At 47.0% G+C, this 18,958-nt stretch overlaps 1 protein-coding gene across 1 annotated transcript in view; it reads right to left on the reverse strand.

The window, feature by feature from the left end:
• Positions 1-3,078: 3,078 nt before the first annotated feature.
• PPARGC1A (peroxisome proliferator-activated receptor gamma, coactivator 1 alpha) overlaps positions 3,079-18,958 on the reverse strand; it is a 173,255-nt gene continuing 157,375 nt past the window's right edge. The window contains exons 9-14 of the mRNA XM_015416760.1: positions 15,345-15,449; positions 15,056-15,176; positions 12,929-12,932; positions 9,271-9,388; positions 8,731-8,882; positions 3,079-3,191 (exon numbers count right to left, since the gene is read on the reverse strand). Coding sequence (XP_015272246.1) covers positions 3,088-3,191; positions 8,731-8,882; positions 9,271-9,388; positions 12,929-12,932; positions 15,056-15,176; positions 15,345-15,449 — 604 coding nt within the window. The 3' untranslated portion in view covers positions 3,079-3,087. The remainder of the gene's footprint in view (positions 3,192-8,730; positions 8,883-9,270; positions 9,389-12,928; positions 12,933-15,055; positions 15,177-15,344; positions 15,450-18,958) is intronic.

The raw sequence follows: 18,958 nt of genomic DNA on the forward strand, positions 1-18,958 counted from the left end.
AGTTCCAAAACTACTGTTGATACATAAAATAAAAACACTTCTTAATGATCACCCATTTGAGAGGCTTTACAGAAAATTAGGCTATCTCCTAGAAAAAGCTTGTAAATGAGAAAAAATCCCATCCCACCCATAATAAATTTTTGTGCATATAAAACAGCCAAAGGAAGAGAAGCAAAAGAAGAAGAAGAAGAAAACGAAAAGGGTATCACAGAGGCGCTTAAAGCCTGGTTGGTTGGGATAGTTTGTGAGAAAGGGCGTGATCCAGCCAAAGCACTTTATAAAGTTCTGCTGTGTTGGAGGCAGAGATTTAAGGATGTGCTCAACGGTCCCATTGATAACAACAAGACTTAGGAACAAAGATGTTGGCCAGCGGACTCAGGACTAGAAACCCTGGTGCTTAGCTCCTCCCCCTTCTCGTAGCTCCTCCTCTCTGCACGGGGCCCTGCCCTGGCAATTCTGCTGCACTCCTGTGATCACCAAGATTTCCAGTCTTGTGTCTGCTGCAGAACATTTTGTTCACCCCGAAACTCTTTTTTAGACATCACTCGGAGTATAGTGTGGCTGTCGCCGCCTCAGTAGCTGCTCCCACTGCACTCCCTGAAGCATCCATCTCCATCAGCCCGGGTTGGCGTCTCTGCCAGGTTTCCAAGAGGAGGCAAAAGCGACTTCCCTAAACGTTCTAATGAATCTGATCAAAGAGCAACCATTCGGCGCTTCCCCCAGAAGTGTGTCCCAGTGTTACTCCGGTAATGTCACTGCGGATGGCCGAGACAAAGAGCATTCCTGGAAGCCGCAAGATGGCAAGCCAGCTCTCCAGTTTAATCGCAAGCCAGGACTCCAATTTAAAGCAGGCTTCGTCTCAACAGTGAATAGACTTCGCATGCCGACATAAAGCCCAGCTTCCAGCAGCCCCAAAACTTTTCAAGGGAGCAAGCTTCTGGGCACGAATCAGGGAGTTGTGCGTTTTTCTACACTAGCAACGTGCCCTCTTGCAATGATAGGAGGACAGCAACGCCCTGGTGTAGAAGCGCTCATAAACTGTTCTAGCCACATCTGAAGTGAGCAGTGCCAAAATTTTTGTCAGTCTTGAAGACGCCGCTAGACTCTTGCTCTTTTCTACTGTTCCAACCACAACCCGTTTCAGATGGTTACCACCATGCATGCTGGAACCTCGCCAACAGGAGGACAAGCTACCTGCAACGCTTCTAATACGCATGGTCACCATTCCATACAAATAGTCCAATGCATGGATTTGCGGGTGCACTGGGTTCTTGTTCGTGTCCAGTGATGCTCTGTGTGCATGGAGAGACTGTGTGCTGCCATATTTCACCCAAAACTATGATCATGAACATTCACGCACGAAACTGCCTTATACTGAATCAGACCCTCGGTCCGTCAAGGTCAGTACTGCTTACTCTGACAGGCAGTGGCTCTCCGGGACCTCCGGCATTTCACATCACCGACCAGCTGATCCCGTTAGCTGGAGATGCCAGGGATCTGCAGCATCTCTCCAGGGTCTCATGTCAAGGTCTTTCACATCACCTACTATTCGATCCTTTCAATTGTAGATACCAAGGATTGAACCTGAGACCTTCTGCATGCAAGGCGGATGCTCTACCACTGAGCCATGGCCTTTCCCATCATGCATATCAGAAGCATCGCACGTCGCATGTGTTCGTAAGGGTAGGCTCCCAGGATGCATGGCTGTAACATCTGAAAAAGGGCTTCTATTGATGGTAGATGCTGATGCCACACTCCTAGGAGAACAATGTTTGCATCATGGAGGATCCGCGCAGCTACATGACATCCAGGCTAACGAGTAAACAGAGCCTTAAAGTATCTGACCGTGGCCGAGTCACGGCTGGTGTTATTAGATCAGCCCATTAAGGGAGTGGTGGATGATGTGCGTAAAGCATCAATATTTCTGCACTCAATACATCCACACACACTCACTCACACAGTTTTCTCTCTTTTTTTACAAAAAAATATATATATATATATATATATATATTAGCATAAGTTCAGCTTTCTAAATAGGTTAGTGTACAATATTGTTTTGCTTTGTATAATTACATTTGAATATTCTTGATTAAGAAAAGTTTCAGCAGTTTTTTTTTTAAAAGAAGGCTGCATTTACAGTGCATAGCTGTAACCAAAAGAAGAGCATCGTCTCATCACACGGTATGTACAGAAAACAAAAATACTCCATTTAGCATCTGCAAATACTCAACTACATTCTCGAATGTAGCGAATAATCTAACTGTACATCCCAACCCCAGCCCGCCTACCCAAGAGATCCCCTTGACGCGCTTGCGGTGGATCATGGCAGCTTACCCAGTGGACAAGGTTGAGAATTAATTTTGGGGGGAGGGGGGTGTCGTCCGAAAAATTTTCTACACGAAACGAACATTTCGGACAATGACATGGATGTCACAATTAAAAAAGACAAAACTTTTAAAAAGCCACGGAAGTTTCTCATCCTTCCATACATATATGTGTGTGTATATGCATGTCTGTGTATGTGTGTGTGATACACACACACCTACACACACACCAATACATATGTACGTCTTCACAGGAAAACCAAAATGGAAAGAGATGGTGTATTTTGCAGGAACTGTAGTATTCTTCAGGATTGTCATCATAGTAAAACTTGTCGTGAGAAGCTCGTTTAAAAATAAAGAACCGAAAAAAACCCCTCTTGGATGTCAGCAGCGGAAGTTTTGAATTTGCTTTTGTTTTGAAAATGTCCTATGTACACATTTCAAAGTTCTCATTTTTTTTTGAAAGTATCTCTATGGAACTGCTGCCGTTTCAAGTGGTTTCCACTTGGCACTCTCTTTCGAAGATCAAAACCCTCATCCTCTTTGCCCTGAGACCTAGGGGGACACACCCGTGCACAAACGAGACTAAAATTTGTTTCTTCATCCCTTAAGCAGCTGTGTCCATGTAAACCAATTTTTCAATACAGAGAGTGTAGAGTAGGTGAGATTTGTAAGCGTGACTTTCTTCATTGTCCGTTTATTGAAGGACGTGATGTCCATGAGGTATTCGCCACCCCTCCGTTATCCTTGGCCATGACGCATGTTACCTTCGCAAGCTTCGCTGAGCCTCTTTAAGCAAGCTGTCAAAATCCATCGAATCATACTTGCTCTTGGTAGAAGCAGGATCAAAATCATCCGAGTTTGAATCTGGAAGGGGAGGGGAAGATTGACAAAAGAACCTCAATGACGTTAGCGGATCTTTCATCACGTGAGAATAAGAGTCAGTTCATGCATTGTTCGGGAGCAGCAGTGGCTCACGTGGTGAAAGAAGAGTAGGTTTTTATTCTCCACTTTATACCCCCACTTGTCCACATGCCCCTGCTGGAGTGACCTTGGGTCAGTTACAAGTTGTTTCAGAGCTGTTTTCACAGGAGCAGTTCTCGAAGGAGCTCTCTCAGCCCCCCCTACCTCACAGGGTGTCTGTTGTGGGGAGGGGAATGGAAAGGCGATCGTAAGCCGCTTTGAGACTCCAAGTGAAGGGTAGGGTATAAGTCCAATCTCCTCCTCCTCCTCTTCTTCTTCTCTACCTTAAGGACTCTCCAAGTGGCTTACAATTGCCTTCCCTTCCTCTCTTCACAACAAGGACCTTGTGAGGAGACAGGTGGTGCTGAGGGAGTTCTGAGAGAATTGTGACTGGCCCAAGGTCACCTGACAAGTTTCATGTGGAGGAGGAGGGGGGAATCAAACCCAGTTCTTCAGATTAGAGGCCGCTGCTCTTAACTGCGGCACCACCCTGGCACTGGACTGCACTGCAGGTTGGATTCCAGCCTCGGCCACTGAAGGGGGAGGTGGATTTCGTGCTCATATGAGACTTCCAGAAGCTGCTGAAAGGGAAGGGGGATGTGGTGCCCTTCCCCCAAAGTGCTAGGAAGCGGTGATGGAGATGCTACAGCTACTGTGCTGAACGGGTAGTATAACTGCACATCAGTGACCTTGAGCATCTCCATCACTCCCTCCTGGCACCTGCTGGTAAAGGCACCAAACACACACTGTTCCCTTCCGTGGCACTCAGTGGTGGGAGCAGGAATCTTCCGTTCGGACCCCCCCCCCCCCAGGCCTTCTGTTCGGGAACTGTAATGAGATTCATGAAACCTGGAATCTCGTGGGTAAACTGATTATTATACAACATTATCTTGGGGCCTATTTATTTTGGCAAGAACCTAACCACTATGATAGATTATGACTGCTATTCATCCAAGAAACCATTATCTTACCTTACTTTTGATGGCGTATGTCACAATGGCTGCCAGTTTTTTTGAACTAGGAAGTTTAAGGATACAACACCTCTGGGGTTAGGGATGCCAGCATCCAGGTGGGACCTGGGGATTTCCCTGAATTACACCTCATCTTCAGACTACAGAGCTTAGTTCCCCTGGAGAAAGTGGATGCTTCGGAGGGTGGATTCTATGACTTTGTACTCCACTGAGGTCCCTGTCCTCCCCAGGCTCAACCCCCAAATCTCTAGGGAGTTCTCCAACCTGGAGCTGGCAACCCTCCTCTCCCCCCACCAGCAGTCGGGTGGGACCTGGCAACACTATCTGGGGTAGAAATCTTAATCCCACTTCCAAAGAAGGCTGAACCCTCACAGAATTCAGACCCTATCAGGACTGCTGTCCTCAGGAAGGCTTCTCTTTGCAGAAGGGTGTGTGAAGTTTTAAAATCTGAATTAAAATGGCACTTGCATGATCTATCGTGTAATCCAAAGCAGAGTTACACCCTTCTAAAACGTCAACAAACTCAGAAGGGTGTAACTCCGCTTAGGGTTGATCACATATTGACAGGGTAGAATAATTTTTTCTTATTGGGGGTCTTCTTAATATTTATTTGCATTTTTGTCAAAAGCATCCAATTTCCATTTTTTGGTGTTGGTTTTGCAGATTTATTTAAGTCGCGTTCATAGGTTTCGCATGGAATTCATTAACATTTAGACTAGGGGTATGCACACAAAAAATGGCATTTTTTGGGTTCGGGTAAACCAAGTCCGAAAAATATTGATATATATCAATATTCCCAAGTCCCAGTATCGGTAGGATACTGGGGTTTGGGGGAAATTGGTATTGCTGAATATATTTGGTGTCATTTCACCCTATAGGGAAAGTCCCCCTAGAGTATAATGGCACTGGAGCCTTTCCTTCCTTTAAACAGAGCTCTACTTGTAGTCAGTTTCACTCCCCAGGGATCAGCTGCCTTCCCTCCAGAGATTGGAAGGAAAGGAAGGGAAGGCCGAGCTGGTCAGTTTCACTGAAACTTATGCCTTCCCTCCCTGATTCGGCCGAATAAAAGCCGAATAAGATCAGCTTTTATTTGGGAGCTTCTTATTGGCCATCCAAATCAGATTAGAGAATCTGATTTGGTTTAACAATTTTTTTCAATTTGACAAAGCCAAATGCACACCCCTAATTTAGACATACAATATATGTGATATATGTGACTGATATATGTGAGATATAATGCTGATACACTAATTCACAAGTAATAGTGAAAAGATGCATACATTGACTGGAAAATTTAGGTGTGAGGAAACAGAAAATGGTGTGAAAGACAAGAATCAAGAGTTTGATTTTGACAACAGAAAAAAATGAAACTGAGGCAGAGAGTAGAAATCATCCCTAGGTTATTGTTTCAGACCGACATATTTCATCTGTCCTCTGGAAATCTTTACGTACTCTTGCCCAGAATGTTTCTCACTGGTGCCCTGTTCCACTAGGGCTGTCAACCTCCAGGTGGGGCCTGGCAATCTCTGGCACAGACAGTCTCCAGATGACAGATAAGTTCCCCCGGAGAAAATGTCTGCTTTAGAGGGTGGCAATGCTGAGGTCCCTCCCCACTGTGGTCCCAATATACCACTACATAAATATGCATGGTTCTTTGAAATAAAGGCACAGTAAGGACCACCTCTGCAAACCACCTCTGACCGTCTCTTTCCTTAAAAACCCTACACGGTCACCATACGGCAAAAAAAAAAAAAAAGGAATTAGCTGAGGCTCTTCTGATCTTGTCAGGTTTTGGAAGCTAAGCAGGGTCAGCTCTGGCTAGTATTTGGCTGGGTGACCACCAAGGAATAAGAGGGTCATGACACAGAGATAGGGAATGGCAAAACCCCCTCTGAACGTCTCTTGCCTTGAAAACTCTTTGGGGTCACCATAAACCAGCTGTGACTTGACAAAAAAAAAAGATATTAGCCCAGGCTAGTCTGATCTCATTAGATCTCAGAAGCTGTGCGGGGGCAGCTCTGGCTAGCATTTGGATGGGAGGCCACCAAGGAACACCAGGGTCATGCTGCGGAGCAGGCCTATAACCAAGATTTTGTGGTTTGTGGGGCAAAAAACCATAATTCTGGTGGGGCTGCCATTATTTTTATGTCAGCTCCAATCCACCCCCAAGCCCGACCGCCAGGGGCCACCTCTCCCTCCCTGTGAGATTTAAACGCTCCTTCAGCTGATTGAGGGGGAGCACGTGGCCCACCGATCAGCTGGAGGGCCCTTTAAATCTTGCAGGAAGGAGGGAGTGGGGTGCGTGTTGTCCCCCACTTCTTCTCACTGAGAGCCAGTTTGGTGTAGTGGTTAAGTGTGCAGACTCTAATCTGGGAGGACTGGGTTTGATTCCCCACTCCTCCACTTTCACCTGCTGATGTGACCTTGGGTCAGTCACAAGCTCTGGCACAGCTGTTCCTGAAAGAGCAGTTTCTGTCAAGAGCTCTCTCAGCCCCACCCAACTCACAGGGTGTCTGTGGTGGGGAGGGGAAGGGAAAGGAGTTTGTAAGCCGCTCTGAGACTCCGAGTGAAGGGCGGGGTATAAATCCAGACTCTTCTCTTCTTCTTCTTTGCAAAACCATTTAAAGGATCCCTTTAAATGCTTCTGAGAGGAAGCAGGGGCCCATGCATGTGGCCCCCCGATTCTTCTCAAAAAAGCTTATTCTCAAAAAAACCTTGTGAGGCTGGCCCTTAAAAAAAAGGGGCAGAGCCCCCATAGTCCAACTGTTGCTATGGGTCAGATGCAGAGGCAGGCAATGGCAAGCCACCTCTGAAGATCTCTTGTCTTGAAAACCCTACCAAATGGCCACGACTCTGTTGTGACTTGATGGCAAGTTAAAAAAAACCCAACAACCCAGAAGGACAAAGTGAAATTCTGAGGAGGAAAAGGTTTCAAGAGGTATTCTCAAAACAGGGGGGGGGAACCCTTAGAGAAGGCCTTCTCTTTGTGACGAATAACGATCCAGAAGGTCCCTTTCAGGCAGATTTATTTTATACTCTCGATGTTTTGAGATATTAGAAACACCCCTGACTTCATCACTGTGAACATAAGTCAAATCAAGTCAAGTCTTCAATCCGTCTTTACTGGTTTGTTATCAGCCAGCATTTGAACAAATGATTTGCCACCTTTTATATTTTCATCACCGGGCCTCTATCTCTCGAACAGTCAGCTGCCTCTCCCCAGCTTTACACTATCTATTTAGCCAGTGAAGTGAATGATAGCATATTCACTGTGAACAATGCATATCGCCTTTATCATTCCGACTCCGAGGAGACATCAATTGGTTAGGGGGAATATAGATTTGTATTCCCTTCGCGCATCACACAAAGCGGAGGGCAGAGCGTATAAGATTTCATACAAATTGTGTTATGGCATTATACAGAAATCTTAATGAGAGCAGTGATTAATTTACAAAGACCCTCCCCCCCCGCCAACACACGATGAGACCATCAAGAAGGCCTACGAGGAGCATTACTCTTGTTCCTATTTTGGTAGGATAAAAAACACTTCCTCTGTTGAGTCAGACTTCATGAGCCCGTTAAGATGGCGAGAACGGAAATGGAAACGGAATGCATGAGTCTTCTGCCCACAATGGATTTGTGTTGCAGCTGCTCTGCCATTAGTCAGGCTTACCATCAACAGTGGCCCAGCATACAACCTCGCCATTGGCGGCTGTGCATCAGCACAGTACACAGGCTGACTTGAGAACCGTACGAGGGATGAAGCCACCTCCTCGCCAGAATGAGAGCTAGGCTGGCTTTCATCCCATCACCAGTCCAAACAGTTCCCACAACACCTAAGCGACCTTCCACCCAGACCTGGCTGGCCCTGTTTCATCAGCTCCTGGAAATTAAGCGGGGTCAGCCCTGGTCAGTACTTGGATGGGAGACTACTAAGGAGGATCAAGGTTGGGTACACTGACGTAGGCAATGGCAAACCGCCTTTGTTTGTCTCTTGCCTTGAAAACCCTACGGGGTCACTTTAAGCCGGCTGCAACTGGACATTACTTCCCACTACCAGGTAACCTTTATAGGGTTGCCAAACTCCAGATGGGACCTGGGGTTCCTGCAGAATGACACTTCATCTCTGGACTACAGAGATCAGTTCCCCTGGAGAAACAGGCTGCTTTGGAGGGTGGACTCTGTGGTACCGTACCCAACTGAGGTCCCTGTCCCAAATCTCCAGGAGTTCCCCAACCCGCATTTGGCAACACTAACGTCCCATCCCCGGCCAGTGGCCGGGGGGGACCTGGCAACCCTACTTTCCACATAACCAGAGAAAAGTGCAGCCCGTTTAAAAAGAGCACTCCAACTCGGCTTCCAGATAAATTTCTCTAGTTTTTCTTTTTGCCGCAAAGACAAACAAACGTTGGTATAACTCAACGACTGGTCTCCCCTTAAGCACTTCATTTCAAGAACGGTAAAGGGCGTACCTAGGTCTGCATAGTTAGACTTGCAAAACTGCTTGTGTCCGCAAAAATACAACTCTAAGTCAGGCTCACTGGACCTGCGCAAGGTGTATCCATTTTCCAGAGCAGCAAAAGCATCGCAGGTGTAGCGGTAAGTGATGAAACCGTAGCTATCCCTGTAATGGCAAAGAAGAAACAGTCTGTGTGAACGAAAATTGGAAAAGCGCCCATGTCACCCTGTCTTAAATGGGAAGGATTCAAGAGGGGCCCAGAAAGCTCGCGCCAAAATCACTGCATCCATTCATCAGCCCGATTGTCTTGTCAGCCTGGAGTCTTATTTCTGGGTCAGGAAATCACAACTATAGCAGAACGAATAAATAAGGGGAGAAATCCGGGTGTGTGTGTGTGTGTGTGTGTGTGTGTTTCCTCTTAAAATGTAGAATGTTATTAGTCATAGCACTTTTGGGGTCAGCCCTCATTCCCATGAGCTGTCATAGCCTATCTCTTTAAAAATACAAATATGGAATCTTCTAAACAAGGAATGATATTAAAGGCCCGTTTTACCCATCATCCTGTAGATTTACTGTGCACTCCTCAATTTCGCCGAAAACTTCAAACCGGTCGCTCAGTTCTGCTCGGGTGATGTCAGGTCCAATTCTTCCGACATAAATTACGCGCCGCTCTTCAAAAAACGCTCTTCCTGTCAGTGAGGAGGAGACCAGAATTTCCACATGAATAAGCAGGGAAATGGCGAGCATGGGAACAGAGACACATAAAACTGAGGTAATTTAGACTCCCGGAGAATGCAAAGAGGAGTAGGTTTTCATACCCCGCTTTTCTTTACCTTCTACCTTAAGGAATCCCAAAGCGGCTTACACTCGCCTTCCCTTCCTCTCCCCACAACAGTCACCTTTTGAGGTAAAAGGGGCTGAGAGAGTTCTGAGACAACGGTGACAGGCCTGACGTCAACCAACAGGCTTCACGTGGGTGAGGAGTGGGGAATCAAATCCCCGTCTTCAGATTAGAGACTGCCACTCTTAGCCACTACACCATGCTGCCTCTCATAGAGCCACAACGCTCTGAAATGCAATGAGATGATGTCCTGACAAGGAGAATGCTTACACTTCTTGTCCGCCTGGGCACACTGATGCAAAGGGTGATTTCCCACAAGCGCTGCTCCGCGCTCACTCCTCCCTTTTGCCCCGATGGTACGTGTCAATTTCACAGAAGCTGCTGCGCGGCCCGCATTTGGCCCCGCAGCTTCGTGCGATTTCCCCCGCATCTACTCAATCTTCAAAAAACAGGATTGAGTAGACGCGGGGAAAATCGCACGAAGCTGCAGGCCAAAATGCGGTCGCACAGCAGCTTGTGCGAAATTGACACATACCATCGGGCCAAAGAGAAGAGTGAGCGCGGAGCAGCGCTTGTGGGAAATCACCCAAAGACTTTTGGTCCAGGAAAGACTGGATTGCAGAAATTATAGCAGCATGATACAACCCTGGAAATGGGCAGAACTGTAGACAGAGTGAGCCGGACTGTGTATACAGGAACATATGAAGCTACTTTATATTGAGCTAACCCATGACTGTCTAATGTTTAAGATATCAGGCGGGTGCCTTTCCTAATGGAGACACCTCAGGCTTGCCTGTTAGACCTTGTACATCCAAATCATATGCTCTCCCAGTCAGCTACACGTTTCCTCACAGAAAACAAGGTCCCTGTTTTTTCAACACAGGCTGAAATCTAACAACATGGTTGCGCACCTGCTACTCTTAGGTCATTTCCTCAAACTCACAACCAAGGGGATAGATCCGAAGATCGAGTATCTTCTAAGATAAACTGGTAAAACTCTACTGCTGTTTGGGACAGCCTACCAGTTTTGTCAGAAGGAAGTGCATTCTTCAAATTCCCCGACAAGAATAATGGGGTGGGGGGTGGGGGGAGAGATATTTTTAAAGACTACAGAGTTGAAGGGCTAAAGGTTCCACTTCCAGGTCAGGGGTCAGAATTGACTGATAACTCGAGCCAGACCATCAAACATTTGCCTCAGCTACGGCGCAGTCCCCTGAAAAAAAACCCAATGAGGATGAAAGCTGGTTGTTGGAATGATGCCTCCTGGCACAACTTCTGCCCCAGAAATAAGCGTATAGCAGGTCAGGAAAACGGAAGCCTGGCTTCCAGCGCTTTTCTTTTTCATGCTTCTTGGCTCTCTTTTAGGCTGCCTCTGTTCCTAACAGCCCTGTCTTGGAATAGGGGAGGATCCAGTTCATAAATCGGGGAACAGTAAAGACTGCACATGTATAGTAATATCCGTTCCCCCCCCGAACACCTTACCAAAACAAAAACTTAACTGCACCGAACCACTTGATAAGAAACAATTTGGTTGACACTAGGCTATTGAACCTAAATGACTGACCAGATGGAGCAGAACATAACAGCAGACTTTCTAATACACTTCCTCTCAGATAATATATCTAGATTGGGAGGGGGGAGCATAATGTTTCACGCACCAACACTGAAAATGTAATAGAGCTGTGTGAGGGGAATAAACACTGCGTATGCTTCTGTGAGATTCGTCATGAGCATGATTATTTTTGGCTTTTATTTGCTTGTTTTCTCTGCATTGGGGGTGGGGGGGGGAGGAGGAATAGGGGCAACTTTGCTAAAACCGAATAATTCGGGAATTCGGGGGGGGGGGGAGGTTTAGTAAAGTACAATTAAGGGAATAAGTGAAAAACGACCGAATCGCAGAAATTCAGATTTAAAAAGTGAAATGTACCATATGTTGTTCACGAAATCGTGCTAACGGTTCCCTTGAATGGCACTGCACTGTGGCTAAGTAACACAGGGCATATGGTGCATTTCAACTCTGACAAAGGCCTACGCCATTCTTTGGTAATTCCAATAGGATTACAATGCTGCGTTTGTGGTCTCTTTTGTAAATGGCACATAAATCGATTGGGGCCAAAAGAGGAGTGATGCAGGGCAACTCCAACACTGTCTCTTAATGGCAGTGCTTTCAAACAGCCCTCTCGTGTTGTTTCCTTCTCCTCTCAACTGGTATGTAGAGGAACATGGACCCATATCCTACCACTCCACACAGCCAAGTCTGAAGCCTTCCTCCAGTCCAATGTTTCCCAGCCTGTGGGTCGGGACTCAGAAGTGAGTCATGAAGCCTCTGGAAGGGGGTCGCAAGCCAGCCCTCCCTAATGGCCGCCCCTGCCCTTCTCCTTTGCTCTCTTTTGTATTTTGGAACCTAAGATCTCACCCTGTAAACAGTTTCTTCCATACATTAGTTGGCACTTTTTTTCTTCCCTGCATATACATGTTGATCAATTAAAACATGTCCTGATGGTTACTAGGATGGGTTTCTTAGAATCTTAGGAGAGATTAGAGGGAGTAACGGAGAAGGAGAGGGTGGTCAAGGGCTGGAATGTAGCCTCCATATGCAAAGGCTACGTATGGTTCAGAATGGGGGTAGCTGTGCCCTTTGGGCAATGTTTTTGGTTTGCCACTGTAAATGATAGCATGCTGAACTCGGTGGCTGCCAAGGTCATAATTTGCCTAGGATGCCAATAAAACCTTGGGCCAACCCTGAAGAGTCACCATAGCAAGTAAATATGGACATGTGGGTCACTATACTGAAAAGGTTGGGAACTATTGTTCTAGCCTAAGGAGTTATCCTCCAACTTAAGTGGAAGAGCTACTTAAGTGGGAGGAAGACTTCAATTTTTGTTGAGCAGTGTGACAGCCCACTGCACAGGCAGGTAGCTAATCTTTTCACACCATCTTCTGTCAGAAGAAGGTTCCTTGAGATGAAGGAAGGCTTCAATACTGGAAGAGAGTCATAGGATACAAGCCTCTTCTTATTGACTGTTGTTGGGAATAGAGCCAGTTTGGTGTAGTGGTTAGGAGCATGGTGTCAGCTAAGCTGCCATGAGTGTGGAGAGGCCTTCTAATTGCTTTGCATTCCTTCCCATGCGCTTAATTGCTTCTCAGCTGCAACGCTTATCTGTAAAGAGTTACTGGAGGAGATTGTGGTGTCTACCTTCCGTGGGAGCTTCTTCGTTCCCAGCTTCGCGCCCGTTAGACAGCCTTGCCATCTCCCGCGCATGGGAGTCCACCTAATTGGGTATTGCTTGGGGGAGGAGCGCATAGGTAGCCCACCATTCCTAACAGTGTTCATGTTACTGCATCTATGGCTTTCCAATAAAAGTAAAACCTTCCTGGAAGTGTGTACTTCATTGTTTTGCTGTGAATCCTGACACATGGACTCTAATCTGGGAGAACTGGGTTTGATTCCCCACTCCGCCATGTGCAGCTGCTGGTGTGGCCTTAGGTCAGTCACAAGTTCTCTCAGAGCTGTTCTCTCACAAGCAGTTCTTGAAAGAGCTCTCTCAGCCCCACCTACCTCACAGGGTGTCTGTTGAGGGGAGGGGAAGGGAAAGGAGATTGTAAGCCGCTCTGAGACTCCTTTGGGTAGTGAAAGGTGTCGTATAAATCCAATATCTTCTTCTCTTCTTCTACATGAAACTACAGTCGAAGCCTTCCATGGGCCTTGGACATGAAAATGTAAGGATTCAAGATCTCTGCTACATTTTAACTACAATGCCATTTCTGTTACTCCTTCCAATGAAAGCTGTTTTGTTTTGGCTCAAGTGGTTAAGACGCTGAACTGCAGACTGTGGAAGGTCGGTAGTTCAGCAGTTCGAGATCCGAGTGTGCTGCATGACAGAGTGAGCTCCCGTCTCTAGTTCCAGCTCCTGCCAACCTAGCAGTTCGAAAGCAAGAAATTGCAAGTAGATAAATAGGTACCACTTCGGTGGGAAGGGAACAGCGTTCCGTGCGCCTTGGTGTTCAGTCATGCTGGCCACATGACCACGGAAACGTCTTCGGACAGCGCTGGCTCTTCGGCTTTGAAACGGAGATGAGCACCGCAACCCTGGAGTCGGACTCGACTGGCTTTCGAGCAAGGGAGACCTTTACCTTTTTAATGCCATTTCGGTTATTCCTTCCAATTAAAGGTGTTTTATTTTGGTGCATCAGTGACTTCCTCTTTTCTTTATGCCGTCAAGTCAAGCTGAGTTGTGGTGACCCCTAGGGGGGCTTGAAGGTAAAGGATGTTCAGAGGTGGCTTGCCATTGCCTGCCTCTGCGTCATGAACCTGGTATTCCTTTGAGGTCTTCCAAATACGAGCCAAGGCTTAGCTTCCGAGATCTGACGAGATCGAGCTTGCCTGGACTATCCAGATCAGGGCCACTGACTTTCCAAACTAGATCTCAGTCCCAACCCAAAGACATTCTAAGACAGCCACGATGGCATCACATTCATCACATTGTTTTGCTGCTGCAGTGCAGTGTCGCAGTCACAATTTACACAGGAAGGTGGGGGGAATCTCTTAAGCATTTCTTGTCTTGTTCTTCCAGCCCTCTCCTCTGCTTCTTTAAATACACTATTAGCACCTTTGTTTCCTTAACAAATAGAGTTTTTGCAGAGGCAGATAAGGCTGGTGGAGGAACAATATTGACATTTGGGGGCAGCCGGGGGTGGTGGTGGGGAGCAGGACAAGAAGTCATTGGAGGTCACGCAGTAAAATGGTGCCCACTGGAGCCACTGCTCAGCCAATCCGCAAAACTGCTCAAAAATTGTAGCTTAAGGCAGTCCTCCTGTGCCTCCCATTATTATGTCTCTGTCTCTGACTCCGCCTACTTACTTGTACTGTTGGGGGAACATCTACCCTAACTAAATTAGTTCAAAAGGCATTCCCGTCCCTCCGGGAAAAGAATTTCTGTAAGTCTAGTAAGTTCTAACAGAGAATTCTTGGCACGCTCACCAAACTACAACTCCCAGGATTCTTCAGGGGAATACAAGAATCATACCATTGCAAAACTATGTCACGAATATTTGCCATGACACGAACCTAGATGTACAAGCTCATTGACTGTTCTATCCACATCACAGAAGATACTGTAGCCACGGTGGATTTATATATTTCGATGCATCCATGTGCCATCTAGATTTGAAGTCACTTTGCTGCTTATAATCTATAACAAAACCCTCTTCTAATGTAATGCTCAATGGCTATTGAATGTAGTAAGCAATGATTTACAGGAGCTTTAAAATATTACATTTTAAAGGCAAAGCGAGCGCTGAAATGAAAGCACAGTGGAGCATGAGAGATCAGTACTATTGAGAAATGCACGCGGAAAGATTAGCTCGTGCATTTTGTTTGTTCAATCTGAGGGAGGAAGAAAGTCACAGAAAAGTCTTGGAGCTTTTCAAAAAAACAATAATCTACAAAAGGAAAACAAATCTCTTTCAAGATGAAAGTTATCTGCATAGCGCTTACAATTGCCTTCTGCCTCTGCCTCTCCCTTTGTTTGGCCCTTTCGGATTCCCGTTTTTCATACTCTTTGCGGTATTCTTCCCTCTTCAGCCTTTCATGCTGATATTCCTCGTAGCTGTCATACCTAGGAAGACATAACTTAATCATTAAATCATACAGCTGAATTTCCCAGAGGTACAATGAAGGTGTGAACAGGGGGTTTTGGCACGCGCGTGCACACACACACATTCACACACACACACACACACGAGCAGTGTGTTAAAAAAATGTGAAATATGGGACAATGTTATACCTGGGTCTACGGCTATATGGTGATCTGGAACGTGATCTTGAATACAAGGGAGAACTTCTATATGCCCAGGGTCTACAGTGACCAGACTCTTGATAATAGGAAGATCTGTTAGGAAAAATTTTAAAAAAGGAACATTTGTTTTGATAGCTTGCTATTGGAATTTCACTGATAGCTCACTAACAACTCCCTCAGATACAAATCCACCATTTCTCCCTGGCTATTTGGAGGGTTTTCATTGATCATTCGGGCTGATTGCCTAGCCATCTAACATCATCAGAACTTGTTTGCTGGATTGGACTATCTAATCTAGAAATCTGACTCCAGTAGTAACTAGCTGGATTCCTTTGGGAAGCTTACAAGGAGACCATGGTACACCTGCCATTCTGGGTTGGTGGACCCAAACGTTCAACAATCTCTGAGATACTTCCACTATCACAGATTGGTCATATGTAGGCTTGCCAAGTACTTACCTCAATCCGGCGGGGGACACATGCTCCCCGGCTGGAACATTTCTCCTTGTAATGCACCATGCCGTCGCCAGGAAATGACACTGGGCGACGCTCTGGCAATGGGGCTGAAAACTCAATGGTACCATCGAGTTTCTGGCCCCATTGCCAGAGCGTCGCCTGCCGTCAGTTCCTGGCGACGGGCATGGTGCAGCACGTCTGCTGTCCCCACAGGAATGATCCTGCAAAGACGTCTTCATCCCCCGCCGAATCACGGTAAGTACTTGGGAAGCCTGGTCATATGGCTTGTCGTCACTTGTGTCGATGAGTAAACCAACCTTCCAACAAGGTATCTAATTCTTTTTTCAGGAACACATTTTGTAGCAATGAATTCCTTAGCCGTGCACTTTGTGAAGGTGTCAGGCCCCTTCGTCTGAACAAGTTCCATGTGCACTAGTCCTTTTGCACTAGCACTTCCGTTTGCACGAGGCTCACTGAAAACGGCTGATTCTGCACAAACCAAAGCACTAGTGCAAGAGGAAGCGTGCTCTGCAGTAGACTGCCTAGTGTGCATGGGATTTGTTCACAGGATTCAAGCCGCTCTGTTTGAAGGGATTTATTTTCTTCCTAAAACTTCTCTACTTAGATTAGAACAAGCAGGGACCTGCAAGGAACTTGTGAGGCGGGGACATCCCATCTCTCTCACCTTTCTTTTCTGCCGATCTCCTCCACCTCTCTTCCTCCCTCTATCCCTTCTCTGTCAGTCTGCCCCATCTCCCTTCCTCCCCTTTCTACCCGGACTTCCTCTGGGGCTGTCCTTCCTTCTCAGGACTGCCCTTGCTCCAACAGCCATGGCGGCAGGGCCCCTGAGATCTGCAGTGTCAGTGGCTGGGCACCCGGGAGCCGCTGCATCAGCAGCAGGGACCCTGGGAGCCAACATCTGGACAGATAAATTATTTGTGCATGCACAAAGTTAATATACTGGGGGGGAGGGATTTAAACCACCCCATGTATTTTTTTAACGTTTTCAGTGTGGGCCTAATCTGTGGATTTAGATATCTGCAGAGTATTAGAATACAAAATTGGGGACCCACAAGAAACGTGCGGGGCGGCTATCCCATTCCCCCCACTTTTACTTCCTCCCCCTCTCCCCTACCTCACACATACTTTCTCTGTTCTGCCACCCCTTAAATTACACACTCCATGAATGTCACTTCCTCTCTCTTTCTTTCTCCTACCCCACCACTCTCTTCCTGCCCTATCACTCTCCAAGCCGCCCACCTGCTTCCTCCCCTCCCCACAGCAGTGGTGGCAGCAGCAACTCTCCAGGAATCACAATGGATCTCCCAGCTACAGAGATCAATTCCCCTTAGGGCTGCCAGCTCCAGGTTGGGAAATTCCTGGAGATTTGGAGGTGGAGCCTTGGGACAGTGAGGCTTGGGGAGGGACGTAACCTCAGTGGGGTACGATGCCATAGACTCCACCTTCCAAAGCAGCCATTTTCTCCAGGGGAACTGATCTCTGGACAGCAGCTGTGATTCTGGGTGACCTCCAGTCCTCACCTGGAGGTGGGCAATGGTAGTTCTTGTAGAGGCAATGGCTGGTTTGGAGGGTGGAAATAGTAACAACAATCGTGCGGCATTGTGTGTAGAATAGCCAGGAGAACCGAAGATTGTCTGGCAGTCACAAGTTCTAGCTCTTAGCGTTATGCACCACTCAGTGGGGAGGTTTGTTGTTGTTTAGTCGCACAGTCGAGTCCGACTCTTCGCGACCCCATGGACCAGATCACGCCAGGCCTTCCTGTCTTCCGCCGTCCTCTGAACTTTGCTCAATTTCATGTTCGTTGCATCGATAACACTGTCTAACCATCTCATCCTTTGCCGTCCCCGTCTTCTTTGACCTTCAATCTTTCCCAGCATCAGGGTCTTCTCCAGTGAGTGCTCCCTTCTCATTGGGTGGCCAAAGTATTTGAGCTTCAGTTTCATTATCTGGCCTTCCAGGGAACAGTCAGGGTTGATTTCTTTTAGGACTGACTGATTGGATCTTCTTGCAGTCCAAGGGACTCTCAAGAGTCTTCTCCAGCACCATAGTTCAAAAGTGGTGAGCTAGCCTTGTTTTAAATCTATGGCATTATACCTGCCTGATGTCCCTCCCCTCCTCAAACCCCATTCTCCCAAGGCTCCACCCCTATAATGTCCAGAAATGTCCCAACCTGGAGTTGGCAACCCTATCTCCTTACAACCCAACAACCGACCTACCTTCATTGGCCCCTCTATCTTAGGCTTTCTGTTTCCACCCCTCTCCCCTGCAACCTTTACCTGGGGAAACTACCGCCTTTTTCCACAGTGGGGACTAAAGCAGCTCACATTATTCTCTCCTCCTTTTCATCTGCACAACGACCCTGTGAGGTTGGTTAGGCTGAAAGTATGTGACTGGTCAACAATCACCCAGTCAGCTTCCACAGCGAGAGGGAGATCTGGGCCTCACAGACCTTACTCTGAAGCTCTAACTGCTGTACCACACTGGGCTTCATAGGGTGGCTGCTGTTGAGCAGTAGCAAGCATCCAGGCCCAGTTCAGTCATTACTAGTCAGGGGGTATCAAGTCACTGAGAGGGTGCTGCCAGGCCTAGGGTTGCCAACCTCCAGGTGGGACCTGGAAATCCCCAGAATTAAAACTGAACTCTAGACAACAGAGATCTGTCTCCCTGCAGAAAATGGCTGCTTTGGAGGGTGGACTCTGTGCCATTGTATCCAGCTGAGGCCTCTCCCCTCTCCAAACCCTGCTCTTTTCAGGCTCCACCACAAAAACTCTAGGAATTTCCAAACCTGGAGTTAGCGACACTTGTCAGGATTCCTTCCAAAAAGGCCAAAATAGGCCTGGGAAGGGGCCCTCCCCCTCCCTGACAGAACCAAGCTTGGAATACCATGGTTGCCTAGCAACCGCCACTGAAGGAATCCACGTTTTAAAGCTACAGACACTCCTTTTATCATTGTTGGCTTTTTAAAGCTGCCAATTACATTTTTTTTTAGATTCCCCCTTTTTTGCAAACCTAGGACCAATGCTCCCTCTAAGCTGTGGAGTCTTGTGAGCAAAAATTCTACTTTGTGAGCTACCGGCATTAAAGTTGTGAGCGAGCGATTTCTCTGCTGTATACATTAGTTTGCTC

Source organism: Gekko japonicus, unplaced genomic scaffold, assembly GCF_001447785.1.
Source record: "Gekko japonicus isolate JY-2015 unplaced genomic scaffold, Gekko_japonicus_V1.1 scaffold56, whole genome shotgun sequence".
In the NCBI taxonomy this organism is placed as follows: domain Eukaryota; kingdom Metazoa; phylum Chordata; class Lepidosauria; order Squamata; family Gekkonidae; genus Gekko; species Gekko japonicus.